Below are 18,454 nucleotides of genomic sequence, written 5' to 3'. Positions count from 1 at the left end.
GGAGATGGTTTGTTAGGGGAAGTCTCTGAAGAGAGTGAAGAGGTGGATGAGAATGAACAAGAAATTTCGCTGGAGTTGCTAGATGTCATGATTCGCTACAATTCAAGATATAGTACAGCTGATGCTGAAGTGGCAAAGTTGATATCAAAGGATGTTGAAGATAAAGAGATAGAGGATATTCAGCGTTGTCCCCTCGCTTCATGCAGTAGATTGAGTTGTGTCGCCATAACATCGGTTGTATGGCCTGCACGGACATGCTGACCTGTGCGTAAGTATCATAAGAAACTTTTCGAAAGACTGCTCAGCAAGAGCTCACATAAGGAGCTTAGGCTATAGTCTGGATACTACAACATGCTCTTTTTTACTTCAACTTGCGTTACAAGACAAAACTAAGAGCAGATTACCTTTGTCATATCCGAGGATTGCCACCACCTTTTCGGATGATTTAATTTACCTTTTTACTACCTGATCGTGCCTGAAGCTGGTGATGTAAGCCAACTTTCTTAAAAAACCGCCGGAAGTCTATCCCCTCCACTTCGTCCGGGAGAGATGCGAAACATTCAAGAGCTATTCTATCTGAGAATGTCATCTATTCAATTACGCTGATAGGACAAGCCACAAGCTTGCCAGTCAAATGTGTATATAAACCTTATAGACAAGAACGGGATTCAGCTGGTAGAATGAGCACCATCGGTTCACCACCTCCTACACCTGTATCAGCGACTCAAAGCAATGTCATTCTGGTTACTGGAGGTAAGCAATTACTATTGTTGTATAACGCTATCTCATAAGCTAATATTATAGACTTGTATGGTATCAGGCTCAGGCTTAGTGGGGTCAGCATTGAGATATGTAGTAGAACATGAAACTGCAGATAGTACTTATGGAAAGAGAAAAGGAGAAGAATGGATCTTCTTATCAAGTTCAGAATGCGATTTAAGGGATATACAACAAACCAGAAAAGTGTTTAATAAATATAGACCTAAAGAAGTTATACATCTTGCTGCTAGAGGTAAGTGACTATCATGATGTTCAGTATTTCTTTTAACTTGTGAGCAAGCTTTCTGGTACAGTATAGCGGATGTGAAATATCAAATTCAAATGTTGATCTTTGTGTTTGATTTGTAGTTGGAGGATTATTCGCCAATATGTCTTCTCAACAGACGTTCCTTAGAGACAACTTACTCATGAATGATAGTGTGCTACAAGTATCACATGAAATTAGAGTGAAAAAGGTCGTTTCTTGTTTATCTACTTGTGTGTTTCCTGATCAGGTGAGTCGTTTCTTCTATTCGCAATGCCTTTTCTTCTCAATGACCCCTGAATACATAACATATCTCGATCATAAGGGTGAGACTATAAGCGTCCTCATAGGATTAGCCGTTGATCTGTCTATTGTTTTTTTTCTATAGGTGACTTACCCATTGACAGAAGAAAAAATACATCTTGGTCAACCACATTCATCCAATTTTGGCTATTCCCATGCCAAGCGGTTGATAGATATACAGAATCAGTAAGTTGGTACTTTCCATTATTGACCTAGCTTTACATATGGTAATCTTCTGATCGGATTGTCTGTTCATCATAGTGCATACCACGATCAATTCGGAGACCAATTTACGAGTGTGATACCGACTAGTAAGCTCAATGCATTACTTAACAGCCTGGTTTTACTGATTTGTCCTACTAGACGTATTTGGACCAGGAGATAACTACGTATGTAACCTGAGACGTATCTGATTAGATCGGAGTAGTATAGCTGATAGGTTAATGCTATCAACAGAACCTGCAAAGTGCACATGTAATACCAGGATTAATACACAAATGTTATTTGGCCAAAAGTAAGTTAGAATCTCTCTCATATTTCATGTAATCGGTGAGCCAAGTAACCTAAATATCTTCAAACTCTGATCATCTAACCTGTTGCTTTTCCCATAGAAAATCAGACTCCGTTCGTGGTATTCGGTTCCGGAAAACCTCTTCGTCAATTCATCTATTCTAGGGATCTAGCAAAATTGTTTATATGGGTATTGAGGGAATATAAGGAGATAGATCCTATTATATTGAGCGGTAAGTAGGCTCTCTTCTCGATTTGAACCGAATAAAACATATTACTGATGAGTTACCCGGTGTTAGTTGCTGAAGAGGATGAGGTTCCCATCAAAGAAGTTGCGAATGCAATTATAGAAGCTATGAACTTCAGAGGACCTGTCGAAGTAAGTAATTCGCTAGAAACTAGATTTCAGTCACCTGATGATTCTCACAGTATGACACATCGAAAGCAGATGGTCAATATCGTAAACCAGCAAGTAATTCCAAATTAACGAAATTAATGAAAGAAAGTGGTACAAAGCATTTCGAATTTACACCTTTCAAAACTGGTAAGCTCGATAACTTCATGTTTTCTACCCATCCACGCATACTGATTCATCCTGAACTACAGCATTGGAGGAATCTGTAGAATGGTTCTTAGAATCCTATGATAATGGTGCTAGAATATAATAATGGTATTTATCCTCTCATCCCCATGGTCTGCCTACTGTTGTATTGCATCGTTTTACCTTTGCATTCCTTATCGGTATAATCTCAACCTCAACGTCATTACGATAGATTTATAACGGCAAAGGAGATGCCAATTAAGCGATTCTTAATGGATTATAATAATGGGATCGTAATGAATTTGTAATGACTGATTAGGATTTGGATCTTCATATGTGTGCCTGGCCGGGAGTTAAAAGGGGATTGATTTGTTTGTGACGTTTGTTCGCAATATACTCGTATTGCATTTTGCTTGCAATTTCAGCTTTTTTTGGTTCTAATTATACATACTAGACATTCCTTACTTTTCACTTACGTTCAACAGAAGAGCAAATTCACTACTGCTTAGCTTGCCCTCAATGTGCGTTCAACAATCATGACTGAGCCAATCAAACCCCGTCGTAAGGTAAGCCTTTGACCTGAAATAAGTGATGCGAGCAAGAATAGTGATGGTTATTAATCAGGTAACATCACAAATATCACTTGCTCCTTCACCTTCACCTTCACCTTCAACACCTAGCACATCTGTTCCTGCTAGAGTCAGAGCTCATGTGACTCCTTCCTCCACATCATCACCTTCATCTTCCGAAAGACCTTCAATACGCTCAACTCCATCAGCTTTATGCATCCGTTCGACCCCTACATCAAGAGCTAGATCACCTGCACCTGGATTAAACACCCCCGGGTTGTCTTCTTCGACATCAACACCTCATGCGAGAATCACGACTAGGGCCCCTCGTACTCCCATTACATCTACCTTACCTCCACGTTCGACCGTAGGGCTTACACCGAAGGATGCTAAACCGACTCCTATAGCGAAAGTGAGAGCTGCTAGATCAGTTGTTGATGGACCGAGCTCCTCAAGTAGTACATTACGCACACCTGATATTAGACGTAGTAACACATCAAGTGAGGATGATATTAGAAAGAGGACGATATCTTCAAGAAGTAGTGCAAGTGGTACTTCCCAAACATTACCGACGACAGCTAGAGTCAGACAATCTGGTGCATCATCATCGATAACACCTTCAACACCTATACATTCTCATAATCAAAATCAACCACAGTCCCAACCTTTATCTAGACCCCTTAACAGTGTTGAGTCATCATTGCCTTCACCTAGTATACAAACTCCACCTATAAATGGTATTCCATCCAGCTCACCAATACCACACGTAATCTCCACACCAACTGCATCTGATGTCAATCAAGAAGACTCTTTTAGTATAAATGGATTAGGTATGGATGATGGTGGTTTAAGAATATTACAATCAACATGGCGTGATGTGAATTCATCTCCGGAAAGAATCCCAAATGGTTATAATAATGAAGATGAATATGAAGATGGGAATGGTATATCTTCAAATAGATCATCACCTTCAAGACGTTCACCTGTTATCTTACCTCATGCATTATCATCAGCTCAGCATGCTTTAGCATATATATTCCAACATCCCACAGCTTCAGCACCCACATCGCCTATACCGCCATCAACACCAACATTAAGTCATCATCATCAAAACTACGTCGATGATGGTCTAAACAAATTGCATAAGAATAACACATTTAGTCATACTCATCATAATCATACGAAAAGTAAAACCAAATTACCATATTATAACCCAAATGGGTATCCACCTTCATTACCACCACTACCTATTAGTCCTGAATTGAAAACTGTAGCTTTACCTTCTTTGACACCTGCTAGGTCTTCTGAAGATTGGTCAAGAACCAATTCAAGTCAAGGTTATGGTACGTCCACTAGTATAAGGAAATACAGTGGAACAAGTAGTGGTTTAAGTGATGGTCAATTACCACAACTGAAAGAACAACAGGATAATGAAGGTAATAGAGATAGATTGAGCGGTATTACTGCTGTTGAAGATCATGGAGAATCATCGAAACTGAATGATGGTCAAGATGTTGATGTTGTTCTTGAAGAAGATGCTCAGCAGGCTAAAATCAATCGTAAGGTGAGTGAAGGGTTTGCGGCCCTTTCCAGTTTCCAATATAGCCTTTCTTCACGCTGCTTAGACCGACGAAAGCAACAACATCTCTCCCTTCTCTCATAGCTTACGTCTGATATCACCCGCGCATATCACTCTTCGGTCTACGTTGTTTCTGGTATAAGCTGACATCGTTCCATCATAGATTGCCGATCTAGAGATCTCAAACGCAAGTCTGTTAGCTATCAACAAGACTCTTGAGGGTGAGCTAATCGTATTTAATGTCATACAATATAGAATTCTAGCTGACTTACTCAAATACACTTTTATAGCTACAAAATCCAAACAACGTACTGAAATACTCAAACTACGTAGGATGTTGAGAGAATCCTTAGGTGGAGGAGTAGGATTACCTATGGCATCATTTGGATTATCTTCAATGTCATTGATGTCACCCTCGATTGATTCACCTTTCGAAGAAGGTGATATGCATAATCAAGAAGAAATAGGATATTTTGATGAAGAAATGATTGATCCACAAATTGAAGCTAGATGGGATAAATTAGCTGAATTAGTTATAAATATGAAAAAATTAGGTCAAGAATCAATTGAAAAAACTTCTAAAGAAGATATTAAAGCTCCTGGACATGGAAGAGTTTTAGATTGGATGGAAATTGAAAAGAATGAAAGGAGACAAGATGAAAATTCAGAACAGATAGGAGATATAAGTATAGATTCAATGGCTTCATCTTCATATATTCAAGAAAATGAAGGAAATGATGATTATGCTGGTGGTGAAACTTCAAGAGAAGAAGTTGAAGGGGTGATATAAGAGTTCATTTCAAGCTGAATGGTATACATCATGATAGAAAATAGGCAGTATCAGATGAAAAAAGAAAAACAAAAAAAATTATCTTCGTCCGAATGAAAATCCGATAGAAATTGATTGATTTTTTCCTTATTATATCTTATTATTGATTGTTGTTGTTATTTTCGAAATTAGATTCGTCCATTATATATATATTGTAAAATACACACTATGATCAAATGTTCGTTGTAGTATACTCAACACGATGTCATTTCATGCTTATCTCGATCACATCCCCTAACTGAAAAAAAGCGCTTGGTGTTGTCATTCGCACAATCTTGAAATGGTTGCAGAGATTACAATGCAACAAGATGAGCACCTCAAACTCAATACGCTGCTCCGGAGATAGGAATAATAACGAATACTGGCCTTGATAGCAATCAATAAATCGCCTCACCATAGCTCAGCCTAGCCTTTGGTGAGGAGAAATGAATTGGATGCTGAAAACCCAACCCCTGCCCCTTCTTCCCTTCGCTCACCAACCCCTTATCCTCTCAAAAAACCCCTTCTTCCTTCTCTGCCCTTCTTTCCATCCTCATTTCCCCTCCTTTCCCTCACCTCCCATTTTCCCCCTTCCCGTCCCCCATCTCAACTGAATACCCCCGAGTCTCGCCTAGATACCGCTGACTTAAGCTAGTCCAGGCAGCAGAAGACTCCCTTGACATGCAGATAAAATTCGAAAACACATGCATGATATTCGGGTGCATAAAGGTGATCACCATCCACAAATATAGTCATCAAAATAAAACACATGGAAGAGAGCCTGATCTACAATAAAAATGGAGTTACTAATCTAGCAGAGAATTAAATGATATTGTTATACCAAATTATCAATCAAAATACCGCGCCAAACCAATATTTCAAGAGAATTAGATACAGGTTATGACCTACACAAAGAACAAGAGCATCACAGGGGTTGGAGACGATTCGACGAATAATGTTAAACCAATCTACTTGAACATCTTCTTTTGACAGTCGCAACCTTCTTCACAATATTGATGGTTGTCTTTTCCTTCTTTTTTCATATCTACATCTCCATCCTTAACTCCTTCTTCCTCATTTTGTCCGTTGTTCACTTGATCTTCCGAGACGGATGTTCTAGCACGTTTACTCTCCTGTTCTTTCCATTCTGAAGGTAATAAACGATGTTTTCTTTTCTTTCCTGAAAAGGTTCCTTCTTCTTTGGCTTTTTCGATATTCCTTTGACGTGTATTTCTTCCCTTTTCAATTATTGTTTCTGATCGTTGACTAAGATTTTGGATTCATTAGTTTAGTATTATTCTCCATATTGAATTTCTTGTGCATGGTTCGGCTCACATATGTTGTTGATGACCGAATGGTCCGCCATGCGAACGATAAGCCAGAGCTTCGACGGCGGCCCGCCAAAATCTGTTTTCAAATCGCAATCCATTTTATCAACCTCAACCGAGACCCAATGGAATGAAGCACTTACATTTGCTGAGGTCTGTTTGATAGCGTCGAGCTGTAAGTCAGTCTGTGCAATATCTGAGAAGATCAAAGAGAAGCAGGACGTACGCTCTTCTGTTCATAGGATTTGCCTAAGAAAGATGAGACGATGATCATTAGTACAAGGCAGTTGTCAGGACATCAAGGATAGTAAACTGACTACCAAGATATGTTTTAAGCATAAAAATTCTGCTTCCGTGATACGGAATTCTTTTATAGCCTCCTATTTTGCGTTGAAAAAAAGGATTAGAACTGAGATGTCAATCATATTTACTAAGAAGAAAATTCAACTTACGGATTTACCGATATGAGTGGAATGAATTGCCTCTACAGCTTTCTCCCTGTAAACACTAGGCCAATAGGTAATATCGTTCTTGCCTTTACTCTTGTCCTTGTCATCCCCTTCTTCTTCCTCGTCCTCTTCCTCATTATCTTCGGGATCCGTTTCAGGCGTTTCCCATATACCGCCAATAGTTGTGCTTTTTACCTGGGCAACCTTTTGAGCTATTCTTCTTTTTGCATATTTCGAGATATCCGTAGGTGGGGCATAGTTTGCATTATTCATCGCTTTATCTTTATCCCTATCATCATTGTATCCATCTTTCTCATTTATATCTAAATAGAAGGGTTCTTCAGGTATACCATCTTCTTTCTTCTGTACTGGTGGCTGGCCAGCCATTCTACCTCTCACTCTTCCCATAATACTTCTACATTGAGTACCAACAAAGACAGTTTTAGGTAAAATATTTTTCAAGATAGTTTTCCTTTCAATTTCATGCCGTCTATCAATTTCTACTCTCAAACGATACTTTAATCTTGCGAACGATTGCTCTTTTTTGTAAACGATATAATCAGCTTCGTCCCAGCTGGATCTCTCACCCCTCGGTATATAGCCATATGAGAGTTTAGGATAAGTGATTTTCTCCTTTTTGGGATACTTCCAATCTGCCAGAACAGTTCTAGTGAATAAGCTTTCTGAATGTTTAGTTCTAGGAGGATTCATTCCACTCTTTTTCCCTGCTTCAGAGTTGTAGTATAATTCCTATAACAACATGAAATCCATGTGCTCGTCAGCTCAATGTATGTTGTGTAAGAGCATGTTCAACTCACACTGAAGACGGTGTTCGTCATTTGATGCCTGAAGAATCTACAGACTCCAGCGAGCGACACGTAATCCCTTAGCTGAAGGGAAGGATTTCATATATTAGTTGTTCGCTTTAGGTAGAAAGAATAAGGTAGCTGGTAAACGCTTACTGTCAATCCATTGCTTATGCTAGTCCCGAAACACAGATCCAAGATTTCTCCTGGTAATTCAAGAAGGGGACAATCATCTCTTCCAGCCCAGCTGGGTATGTCATTCCATTCAACCTGTCTGGCTAAAAGAGGCTTTTTGATTCTTCTTTTGGGTTTTTCACTTTTATTAATTGACTTTCTACCTCTTTGAAGTGCTGAAAGTTCCAGATCGTCTTCTGAATCGTCATTTTCGTCATTTTCGTCGTCTCTTTGGTTGTTGTCTGTCTCTTGTTCAATAGCTTGCTGAAGAGTTTTAGCTTTGATCCGAACAGATTTCCGTAAGACTCCTTCCTCTGATGTAGAAGGTGAATGTGCAGGCGGTGAGGGTACTATTAAATCAACCTCAGAAATTGAAGCAAGATTGTCTTGTAACCAATCGGTCATATTGTCGTTCATAGCCATGATGTATATTGGTGTGTAAGTCGTGGTGAGTAGGTGGAATTGCTATACAAGTGTAAAAATAAGATGAGATATCATTTGTTTAGAATTATGAAAGATGACACGAGAATATGTGGAATTTATATGTTGGTTTGTATGATAGCTGACGAGAGAGATGATGTATGTGTACAGTATACTGAAAACTGAAAGTTGATCAAGGTTGATGTGGATGGTGACTGGATGGTGACTCAGGTTTAGGTACGGTTGAGTGGACATACCGGCTATCACCATTCCGAACGTAATCAGATTACGAAATGTAAAATTTGGTGCAAAGCTGACCTCTGGTGGATATTTTGAAGGGTGATCGTAAGTGATCTGTCTGCGTTATACGATTTCCATCCTTTCTCAAGGATAGTTCCTGCTGGGTGTGTGGTGTACAGGCTGCTTCTCTGATGGGGCGAAGTAAAAGTCTGCAACTGTTGCATTTATACGTGAAATATCGACTTATGATCCAGGCATTTTTTTATACAAAAGTAGACAATTTGAGTTACTAACAAAGTCTAATCTGTGCTCTAGCTGTAAGTACTAAACTGTGTGGTTGTAATTGCCACATGTACGCACGTTCTCATCATACTTTCAATTTCAACTCGACCACTTCGTAACTCTGGCTAACCTAAGTTACTGTAAAGTGTTCGTTTGTTATTTGATGCTGCCACCAGGCAGAAGAAAGGTAGGACATAGATGATTACATGCATGACATGGTATATCACAAAACATGGACTGTGAATTGTATAGGGGTTTGGAGATTACAAATACCAATCAGTCGGACCAATCTTCCCCGTAGCGTTCTCTGAGACACGCCTCGCAGTCAGAGATGCAATCACCATTTGGCCCATGACCGAAATACGGGTCCATATAATACCACATGTACGGCGGAACATGTCGTTTCTCGTGTTTGTAAATATAAGTTCCGTCAGCTTTTGCTTTTCTTATCTTCGCCCGCCGATTTCGAGCCAGTTTTTGGGACTTCGCTGTTGAGTTTTGACTATGGGTATATCTGGTCAGTTCGTTTCCAGACCGAGACTTATCATTGTCAAGCAAACAATTTCAATGTCTAACTCACAGATATGCTTTATGACCGTCAACTCCACCATGAGTACGTAATGCTAGGGCATGCACCGCTGCTTCGATGTACCTAATTAGAATGTAAGCATCTAATAACCTTTGAAGCGGTAGGTCCATGTACTTACGCTTGTTGAGGACTGCACATCAGAATAGGTAGACTTAGCCTATCTTGAAAGATTTGTATCACGACAACCCTGTACTTACAAATGAGCACTCATCGGGTTGGTCTATCACGCATTGTCAATACCAAACCGCTTTGCGCGATGACTGCACGAGGACTTACTACGAGAAGATGACTGAGACAAAGCAGTTCGGATTCTGTCACCTTGTATGTCTTCAACGCGTCCTATTTCACGTGGTCAGGGCAGACTTCAAGGTAAGTCAGCAATAAGATAGCTTACCGTCTTATTGATCTTTTTACCGTTGATCCATTTCACGGCAACTTCCCGCCACTGGTTTGGCCAATAATCGTGAACGAACTTGTCGGTGCCGGTAAGCAGCGAATCAGGGGAGATTTCATACTCCTCTTCAGCATCGCTATCAGGTATGGTCCATCTTTTTGATCTAGATAGCTTGTTCTTGGTTGTCGGTCTTTCCTTTACTACTGCTGAGGTATTTGCTCCCAAGGCGGAAGGTGGCGTTACGACATTCTCCTTCAATGCCGGGACGAGTAGAGGTAAACCGTTCTTATCTTTCTCAACCGGGGGGTCTCCATTCTTTCGACCTTTCACAGACCCTAAAACTCTCCTGTTAACTCTACCCAAAGTGATCCAGTTTGACATTCTCTTCATCTCTTCTTCGGCTTTCTCGAGCTCGTCCCGAAGTGCTGATAGTTGATCCTGCTTGACCTTGTTTTTCCACTTTGCTTGCTCTTCTTTGTAGACGATAAATTGAGCCTCACTCCAATTCTCTCTAGGACCGTCCGGAATATAATGTGAAGGTTTACCATATTTATAAATCTTTTGTTTAGGTTCGGTCTTCCAATCTGATGTATTGGTACTGAATATGTGATCAGCCGCTGGTTTGTTCTCGGGCTTGAGAATGGAGCTACCGATAGCATTCCATCGAGAGAATTCGCGAACATCTCGGTACCAACAGATTGCCTATTTGCTGAGTCAGAAATGGATTTCTCTTGATAGATTATTTGAGGAGTGTATGAGCGGCATGAATCACTCACATGGAAGACCGATGGGGTGAATCGATTTCGGAAGTATCGGGATACACCAGCAAGCGCAATGTAATCCCTCACCTATATCCATATTAGCTTACCTGTGCGATTGGAATGGACGTAGAATAAAAGAAGCTTACAGTGAGACCAGTCTTCAAGCCAAAACACAGATCCAATATCTCCTCGGGTAACTCTAAAATTGGACAATCTATTCTTCCACCCCAATCTGGAATGTCTTTCCAATATACTTGTTTTGCGCGGATGATCTTCTTTTTCGGTTTCTCGTCCTCCTCCTCATTTTTTATAGTTTCTCTTTCTTTACCTTTCTTCCATTTACTTTTGTTTTTAGAAGATTTTGATGGCTTCGACTTTTGGGTTTTTGTGCTGGTATTCTTCTTTGTCTTCTTCTTAGACGGTTTTATCTCGTATTCGGAATCGGCATCTGTATCCGAAGAAGATTCGAAAGTATGTTTGGTGCCTTTCAATTCTGAGCCTGTCTGTTCGATATTGTGTAAGACTAAAGAGCTGCTGACGTGATCGGAGATGTCGGTATCAGCTTTCATGTCGATATCGGATAGCTCAGTAAGATCACTATCACTATCGTTAAGAAAGTTTCGAGTTGCATCTGTATTGGATGTTGGACCATCGGGAAAGATACGTGTTGAGGTTGAGGACTTCGGTATTTCATCGTCTTTGCAGCACGTAATGTTATTGAAGTCAGCAGGTTTGCCCACTACGTGAAGGCCTAACATGATAAGATTGATATTGTTGAATAATTGAGGTAACTCACTCATTTGCTTGAGAACTGATAAATTCATCTTGACGGTCTGACCTGCACCGCCAGATTGAGCTGTCATGGTGTTGCTGTAGGCTTGAAATGATGTGAGTAAATTAAGAGGTGCTGGTTAAGAATAAAAGAAGAAGAAGAAGTAAGGATAGTTTAATGATCAAAGTTGATTAGGTTGGGATGTAAGAGTACAGTAATCTTATTGATGGGTGGTCAATTCGGTTACTTGATATTCCGTTTCCCACGTCAGCTTTCCCACGGTAATCACGTTTCATCGTAGAGTGTAATTAACCCTGAAACATCTTGGCCCAAGAAGTAAGTTGGGGTGGAGATTGTTTCGTCACTTTTTACGAAATTAACCGATCATCACCCGCTTGAACAAGGTGAAAGCTTTACAGACATTCACTTGAATAGCTAATCTAGCAAAACCGTGAAAGCAATAGCGATGACAGATATCTACTTAACCTGCTTGATCAGCCTCTTCTTATTTAAGTGACGTTAGTCGAGGCTGTCATGACTGAACTAAGAGAAAAATGAAGATATCCAAAGAAGTGGATCAGAACGCGTTCAACCTTACATCTTATTCCGGAAGTAATCGCTTTATTCACACCGCTATGATCCCTTCCCCTTCAACACGTTTCCCACCTTGATCCGAAATACTTCACCTTATACTGTAGGTGGAGCTAAAGCACTACAAGATGGACAGATTATGCTTTAGAAATGCCAAAACTAGGAATAAAATTTATACATTATAAGTTCAGCAATTCAATCATTGAATTTAGGAACTTCTCCTTGTAAAAATCACAATCATCTCAGCAACATGTCTAGTCCACCTCTCTGGAATATTAAAATTCATATGTAAGCTGTGTCTTCATTGTATTCAGCTTTATGATAGGACTCGTCTAATCCTTACATGATAGTATAGGTGCCGGTATGGCTGGTATGGGCTCTGCCCTCGCTTTGGCTAGAAGGGGTTTCACCAATATCCATGTTTGGGAGTCTGCACCAGCCTTAAAGGAAGTAGGAGCAGGTATCAATCTTGTCCCTAATATGGCGAAGATTCTGGACAGATGGGGTGTATTGGAGGTTGCCATGGCAGAAGGAGTAGAGTTGGAAACAGCTAACGTGATAAGTGAGTGATTTATTGGGGTGGAATAGTCGCTTTCAGAAAGATTACCGAGCTAATCTGGTTATAGATTGCCAAACAGATGATGTTTTGACAAAGGTGGATTTGGCATACATCAGGAAGGAGTTCGGTTATCCTTTTAGTGTAAGTAGCTCGGTAATACGGCTCATAATTCACTCCGATTATGAAACTGACTAGCTCAGCAATCCAGGTATGCCATCGATGGTCATTACAGAAGGCACTCGTACGAGGAGCTCTTGATACAGGATCAGTAGTTCTTCACCTCAATCGTATAGTCATAGAATACGATTTCGAAAATACCCGTTTCAAAGTCACCGAAGCTGAACATATCCCAGTATCCTCATCTGGTCTTTCAACTACATCTTCCAATTCTGATACCATCACGGAAGAAAAGGATTACGATGATGCGGATGAAGATGAGTTTCCGAGATGGATAGAAGCAGATCTGATTTTGGCTGGAGATGGTATCAAAAGTAAAGCTAGAGGTGGAATATTGTCTCGTCGAGGTTTGGCAGACGATGGTAAGTTTTCTCTCTCGTTCTTCATAATCATTCAAAAATGCGATATCGATATTGATATTGGACATATTCAGTCGTTGAATCCGGTCAAGCAGCTTATAGAATCTTACTTAAGCGGGATTTGATCAACGAGGATCCGGAATTGGTCCCATTTTTTGAAGGATCTCAGTCTTACCGGTGGATAGGTGAAGGACGTCATGTTATAGTGAGCTTTTCCTATTTTGAACGACAAGCTATTTTTCAACTAATAAGGCAACCTTAGGCATATCCAATTTCCTCTCATCAAACGTTTAACATTACCACTTCACACCCATCACATAACTCTCAATCCACCATACCAGATTCTTGGACTAATCCAGGATCAAAAGCAGAAATGTTAGATATGTTTGGGGACTCTTGTCCAAGACTGAAGAAGCTGTTAAATTTCGCTCCCGAAGGTGAAGTCATTGAATGGAAACTTCGTGCTAGAGCTCCTATTGCACAATGGGTAGAAGGTAATATAGCTTTAGTTGGTGATGCCTGTCATCCGACTTTACCGGATTTAGCTCAGGGTGCGGCTCAAGCAATTGAAGATGCTTCTGTTTTAGCCGTGGTTCTAAGTAAAATAACTAGAAGGGAAGATTTGCATAAAGCATTATTGGTATACCAAGTGAGTTACTCAAAATGTATACCAATGACTAACCGGACAAAAGCTGAGCGAATGAAATGCAGGCTATACGAAAGCCAAGGGCCGATTAGGCAGTTGTGACAGCAGCTTCTAACGCTCGAGATTTACATCTTTCCGCTGGTACAGCTCAAGAAGCTCGAGATGCCATATTCAAAGCTGCATCAGGTAGATTATCTGGAGGTACCAATCCCGATAAAAGATTAGATAAGTAAGTTGACGATTGATCCAGCTTATTGTTAGTAATTGCTAATTTAATACTTCCTCTATTCAATAATAGAAATATACAAAAAGTCCTTTACGACTACGATTGTGTAGTAGAGGCTAAAAACAGATTCCATACATTATTCAACCCCGTGCATTATAGTTAAAAGCCCTGCACATGAAGGATAATCTTTCGAAATACCCGTCTGCCATCCTTGATTACCTGTTTTGGAATGATAGCGATCGAACTGCATGTATGACGTTACCCTTGAACCCACTTTCAAATAATCTCTGCAATGCCTTTATGACGATAAGAAACATTCAGATCCGGGTTAATATGTTTTTTCGGAGAGGTTGTGCGCAAAGACACGAACCATCATCATCATGTTCGAAGACTCAATGCATCTCAGGGCATTGACAAAATCACTTAAGTCGAATGTTCTCATATCTTTATCTCACTTGGCCACTGAGAAAATACGCTTCTCAAACAGCAAGAGGCGGAAGGAGATTTTCTTCGCGGAATATTCACATCGATAACGCTGCTTATCCTGTAATAATTCCTGAGAGGCTGCGAAATGAGACGGAGATGTGGTAATCAGGTACAGAATATTTGATCATTCAAGGGTTTAGGAGTTTGATGCGTACTCACAGCGTCGCTCCTATCCCGTTTGAGATGATCCGTGACTTCGATGAGCCATGTCCAAGGAAGATCAGAATGACAGAAATTAATTTTTTGGTGTTTCTCATCGCTAACCTTATACCGTAATATGGGAATGTATTGAACATTTTAAGGGATAACCAAAGTCAAACTAAGTCCTTCTCTTTTAGTTACGGGTTTGCAGATCTTCCCGCTGGCCTGGTATCACCACAGCTTTGTTTTTTTACCCTTCCAAGCTGTTGTCAGAAGTCAAAGTCGTTTAATGATTTCACATATATATATAGATGAGCGAAAGTATGATATGTAGATAATTTGGCAAGATTCCTTTCTCTTAGCAAGAATTTTGAATTCTGTTGTTGTTATAAATTGACCTACTATTGATCCTCTATTGAAACCAACAACTGATATTAACTGAGTGAACATACGGGATCCACATGGCGATGAGCAGTGGGACTAATCCAATCCCAGAGGGCAACTCGTGGGTACTTGAGGACGACAAAGAACGGTTTTATGCACTACTTCAAGGTGCCAAAGGTGCAGGTAATGACAGAAAACCGAATGTGCCAAAACTGGATCACAAGTGGAACATCGCGGTAAATAATCTTCTTGCTTTAGAGTTGAATGGAAGGAAGATGTGCTGATTCACCATTTTAATTGGTCTTGATTGTTTACTCTAATAGGTACACGATAGTAATCATCCAGATGATGTTAAAAGACGACCAGAAGGTGACGACCGCTTAGATATGCTAGGTAGCGGTGACAATTTGTATTGGTGTGAGTGACATGTATATTTGACAACATTGTACCTTTGCGATGCTCCAACTGAATTCAACATCCCGATTGATTTTTGTTAAACAGTAGAGTTAAATTCTTCGGACTCGGCAACATTCGACGAGGCGATGAAAGGAGCTTACCGTGAGAATGGAGACAGAACGATGTTGGTCTCTTTGATCTGTATCCCTCTAGACCATTGCAGAGTGTAAATCAACTAACTTCTTTCCTTGCGTTTTGTTAGCGTAACAGAAGTTACATGGCAGAGGTGTATGCTTCGAAACAAAAGGTCAAATATAGCCAATACCTTTGAATCTCACAACAAGTACAGTTTCTTAAAGCTATACATGGAACATTTTAAGGTGACGCTTGCAAGCACAGCTCAATGGTCTAAATATAGAAGAAGATTAATTGGATCGCATCACGCATACAATATAGGTGAATACGATAAAACAAACGAATGGGATGAGGACAGACGCTGGGGTGTCATGGGGGTTTTCCTTGTAAACAGAAGTGCAGCCACACGTAAGGTTATTACCGGGAAAAAAAAACAACATAGAAATGAATTGCACTTAGGCTAATCATGTCTTGTAATAATCCCCCACGTAGCTCGAAATGCAGTTGTTACTGTTCCTATTGAAGAACGGTATAGAGAGCTTCGTTTCCTTCCGGATGAGCTGTTTCACGAAAGAAGAAATGAAAAGCCTTCCACTACCGAATCGTTCGCGATCCTCATCATGGCTCGAGGTCCGTATTCTGAAGTGTGTATACTAAGTAGATGAGATGTTTACTGACCAGAAGTCTAGCCATTGGTTACGCTTCCAAGGTGGGTCATTTGGCCCTTAAAGCGTCTAATGATGCTAACAACGCCGTTTCGTGGTGGAAGAATAGACAATTGCAATAGCCGGTTTCGTCGTAGAAGATCTGAGGAGGACGAGGTTGAGAGATATAGGGGTAAAGTTGTTTCCGTTGACAATTCCCCAGGAAGTAGTCTCCATAACTAACGACAAGATTGTTGTCACAGGAATCCCATGTTTTGAAATGTCGTTATTTGTTACTTGACTTGCAAGCATTCGAATCTCGACTCGCGTCAATGCGAAAAACGCTCGTTAAGTTCCGAAAACTGAACAAGCTCAAAGTCGACGATGAAAAGAGGTTACAGATTTCTATTGAAGTATTAGATGAAAAAATAGTTGAATTGAAAGGGATAACCCAAAGCCTTGGGGATATGCAAGAATTCACCATTGTAAGTATTGTGGTATTGAACATCTTCCTTATTATCTAGTATGACAATACAAAAGTCGAAAAAGCTAATTAACCTCACTTAACAGGCCTTCATGGGTATTTCAGGTTCATTGGATCTTCAGATTCTTACACTTATCAATGTGTTGGTTCTTCGTGAGTGATTATCTGTAGATAGCAATATGAAATCCAAAAATGACAATATAATGAACATGCTCTGCGTTATCCATGGATTGTTGAATCCCCCTGCTATAGCCGCAACTTTCTTTGTAAGTCGAGTTCGGTATTTTATCTCACGTTTCAATAGAGGAGTGGCTAACCAAAGATATCATTGCGCGGGTTAGGCATCTTATTTCGCTATCGTAAGTTCCGGCTTTTGAGCTCATCTCCGATGCAATGTACCCATAGGGGATGAGCGCTGATACCTTAGACTTCCAGCCATTCGGTAAAGTTCCCGATGGTACTGAGCAATCTGTGCATCCTAAAAAATTCTGGGTGATCTCTGGAACTATAGGGGCAGTCCTTGTGGTAGTCTGTGCTCATGCCCTCCTTGGCAGATCTGCAAGAAGAGCCTACAGGTTCATAACATCTTTGATTGAGTACTGGTCTGTCCGAAAGGTCAGGAAAGAGCGAGAACTCTTCAGAAGGGCAAACTATTATACTGGACAAAATGCTCCACCGCCAGCTAATCAATCTAGCGTCAATACAAACACCGGGTCTCCGGGTATGAACTCCAACATTCCTGTTGCCAACTCTAGAACAACGTCATCCCCTGCAGGACGAGGCTCTACCAATACTACCATGTCTGCGAATTCAGATTCATGGTCCGCTAATAATAGCAATCGAAGGCATGGTTATCAATCAATCGATGTGAATCCTCCACAAGACATCCTTGAGATGACTGGTCGAAATCAATATCATGATCCATATAATGCAGTCTTCCATCCGCCTCCCAGCCCACACCGTTCTAGTTGGTCAATTAGCTCAATTCAATCTGTTACTACAGCGAGTCGCAATAATATGGTTTCAAATTCAAGTCAAGAGCACTTAGTCTCGCCACAAGGGTACCCTAATACATCAGGTTTAGCCGGAGCTCCTAGTAATTCAAACAACCAAGGTTCAACTAGAAGGCAACACCCTCAACAAAGTTATTCCAGTCAATCAAGATCTCAAGGCAACCTCAATCAAGCTCAACATTATTTGCGATGAAGTCGAAGTGGATATCCACGAATTCAAGTAATTCAAGCTAGCGCCAAACATTATATATCAGAATGAACCCGAAAATGAATGGAAATAGCTTCTCAGTGCAAGATACAGAATCACATACATACTCAAATGCAGACCTCTAATGCTTGATGTTTTCGCGATTTGCGTACACATTGAGCTTGATGATACAAAGCACTTTCTGATTAAAGATGTTTACGGGTTTGCGCTTCATTAGTGCGGAGCAAGAGTTTTCGCGCGATCATGCGAAAGTAAGTGTTCGGTATGCTTCATACAGACTTTGTTATCCCGAAGACTGCGATAGGCAGGCGGTTCTTCCTGTTCAAGGGTGGCCGGCTTCACTGTTGCTGTGCCCAGTGCAAACTACAAAGATGTGGCGATGTTATGTCAAAGTGAAGTCAGAGTTTGCATGGTCGAGTTAGCTTGCTTGGCTACGTTTTACCTGCTATCTACCAC

The 18,454-nt window shown here is 40.5% G+C and overlaps 6 protein-coding genes across 6 annotated transcripts; 4 read left to right on the top strand and 2 right to left on the bottom strand.

Annotated features, from left to right (window-relative positions):
* Positions 1–680: 680 nt before the first annotated feature.
* On the top strand, positions 681–2,502 carry L201_000575 (uncharacterized protein; the record flags this gene model as incomplete). The annotated part of the gene is made up of 11 exons (XM_066216375.1): positions 681–753; positions 821–1,012; positions 1,129–1,274; positions 1,413–1,513; positions 1,589–1,638; positions 1,691–1,716; positions 1,784–1,841; positions 1,939–2,070; positions 2,137–2,216; positions 2,267–2,381; positions 2,444–2,502. The coding sequence occupies 11 exons, from the start codon at positions 681–683 to the stop codon at positions 2,500–2,502; spliced, it is 1,032 nt and encodes a 343-aa protein (XP_066072472.1).
* Positions 2,503–2,914: 412 nt separating this feature from the next.
* On the top strand, positions 2,915–5,316 carry L201_000574 (uncharacterized protein; the record flags this gene model as incomplete). The annotated part of the gene is made up of 4 exons (XM_066216374.1): positions 2,915–2,944; positions 3,003–4,511; positions 4,690–4,747; positions 4,817–5,316. The coding sequence occupies 4 exons, from the start codon at positions 2,915–2,917 to the stop codon at positions 5,314–5,316; spliced, it is 2,097 nt and encodes a 698-aa protein (XP_066072471.1).
* A 986-nt stretch (positions 5,317–6,302) lies between these two features.
* Positions 6,303–8,514, bottom strand: L201_000573 (uncharacterized protein; the record flags this gene model as incomplete). Its single annotated transcript, XM_066216373.1, has 8 exons — positions 6,303–6,600; positions 6,670–6,741; positions 6,806–6,817; positions 6,889–6,911; positions 6,980–7,042; positions 7,115–7,861; positions 7,930–8,001; positions 8,074–8,514. 8 exons carry the CDS (start codon positions 8,512–8,514, stop codon positions 6,303–6,305), a joined length of 1,728 nt encoding a protein of 575 aa, XP_066072470.1.
* Positions 8,515–9,309: 795 nt separating this feature from the next.
* Positions 9,310–11,640, bottom strand: L201_000572 (uncharacterized protein; the record flags this gene model as incomplete). The annotated part of the gene is made up of 9 exons (XM_066216372.1): positions 9,310–9,535; positions 9,614–9,685; positions 9,741–9,752; positions 9,820–9,842; positions 9,899–9,961; positions 10,017–10,718; positions 10,793–10,864; positions 10,924–11,474; positions 11,574–11,640. The coding sequence occupies 9 exons, from the start codon at positions 11,638–11,640 to the stop codon at positions 9,310–9,312; spliced, it is 1,788 nt and encodes a 595-aa protein (XP_066072469.1).
* Positions 11,641–12,390: 750 nt separating this feature from the next.
* L201_000571 (uncharacterized protein) lies at positions 12,391–14,270 on the top strand (the record flags this gene model as incomplete). Its single annotated transcript, XM_066216371.1, has 10 exons — positions 12,391–12,428; positions 12,491–12,702; positions 12,767–12,840; positions 12,908–13,238; positions 13,310–13,440; positions 13,498–13,824; positions 13,868–13,884; positions 13,947–13,979; positions 14,072–14,110; positions 14,180–14,270. 10 exons carry the CDS (start codon positions 12,391–12,393, stop codon positions 14,268–14,270), a joined length of 1,293 nt encoding a protein of 430 aa, XP_066072468.1.
* A 925-nt stretch (positions 14,271–15,195) lies between these two features.
* On the top strand, positions 15,196–17,983 carry L201_000570 (uncharacterized protein; the record flags this gene model as incomplete). The annotated part of the gene is made up of 11 exons (XM_066216370.1): positions 15,196–15,354; positions 15,442–15,535; positions 15,914–16,057; positions 16,142–16,279; positions 16,339–16,358; positions 16,424–16,486; positions 16,557–16,778; positions 16,864–16,930; positions 17,030–17,043; positions 17,119–17,136; positions 17,213–17,983. The coding sequence occupies 11 exons, from the start codon at positions 15,196–15,198 to the stop codon at positions 17,981–17,983; spliced, it is 1,710 nt and encodes a 569-aa protein (XP_066072467.1).
* Positions 17,984–18,454: the final 471 nt, after the last annotated feature.

Source organism: Kwoniella dendrophila, chromosome 1, assembly GCF_036810415.1.
Source record: "Kwoniella dendrophila CBS 6074 chromosome 1, complete sequence".
Taxonomy (NCBI): domain Eukaryota; kingdom Fungi; phylum Basidiomycota; class Tremellomycetes; order Tremellales; family Cryptococcaceae; genus Kwoniella; species Kwoniella dendrophila.
Note: the sequence above shows the minus strand (reverse complement) of the source record. Positions and strands in the feature narration are given on the sequence as shown.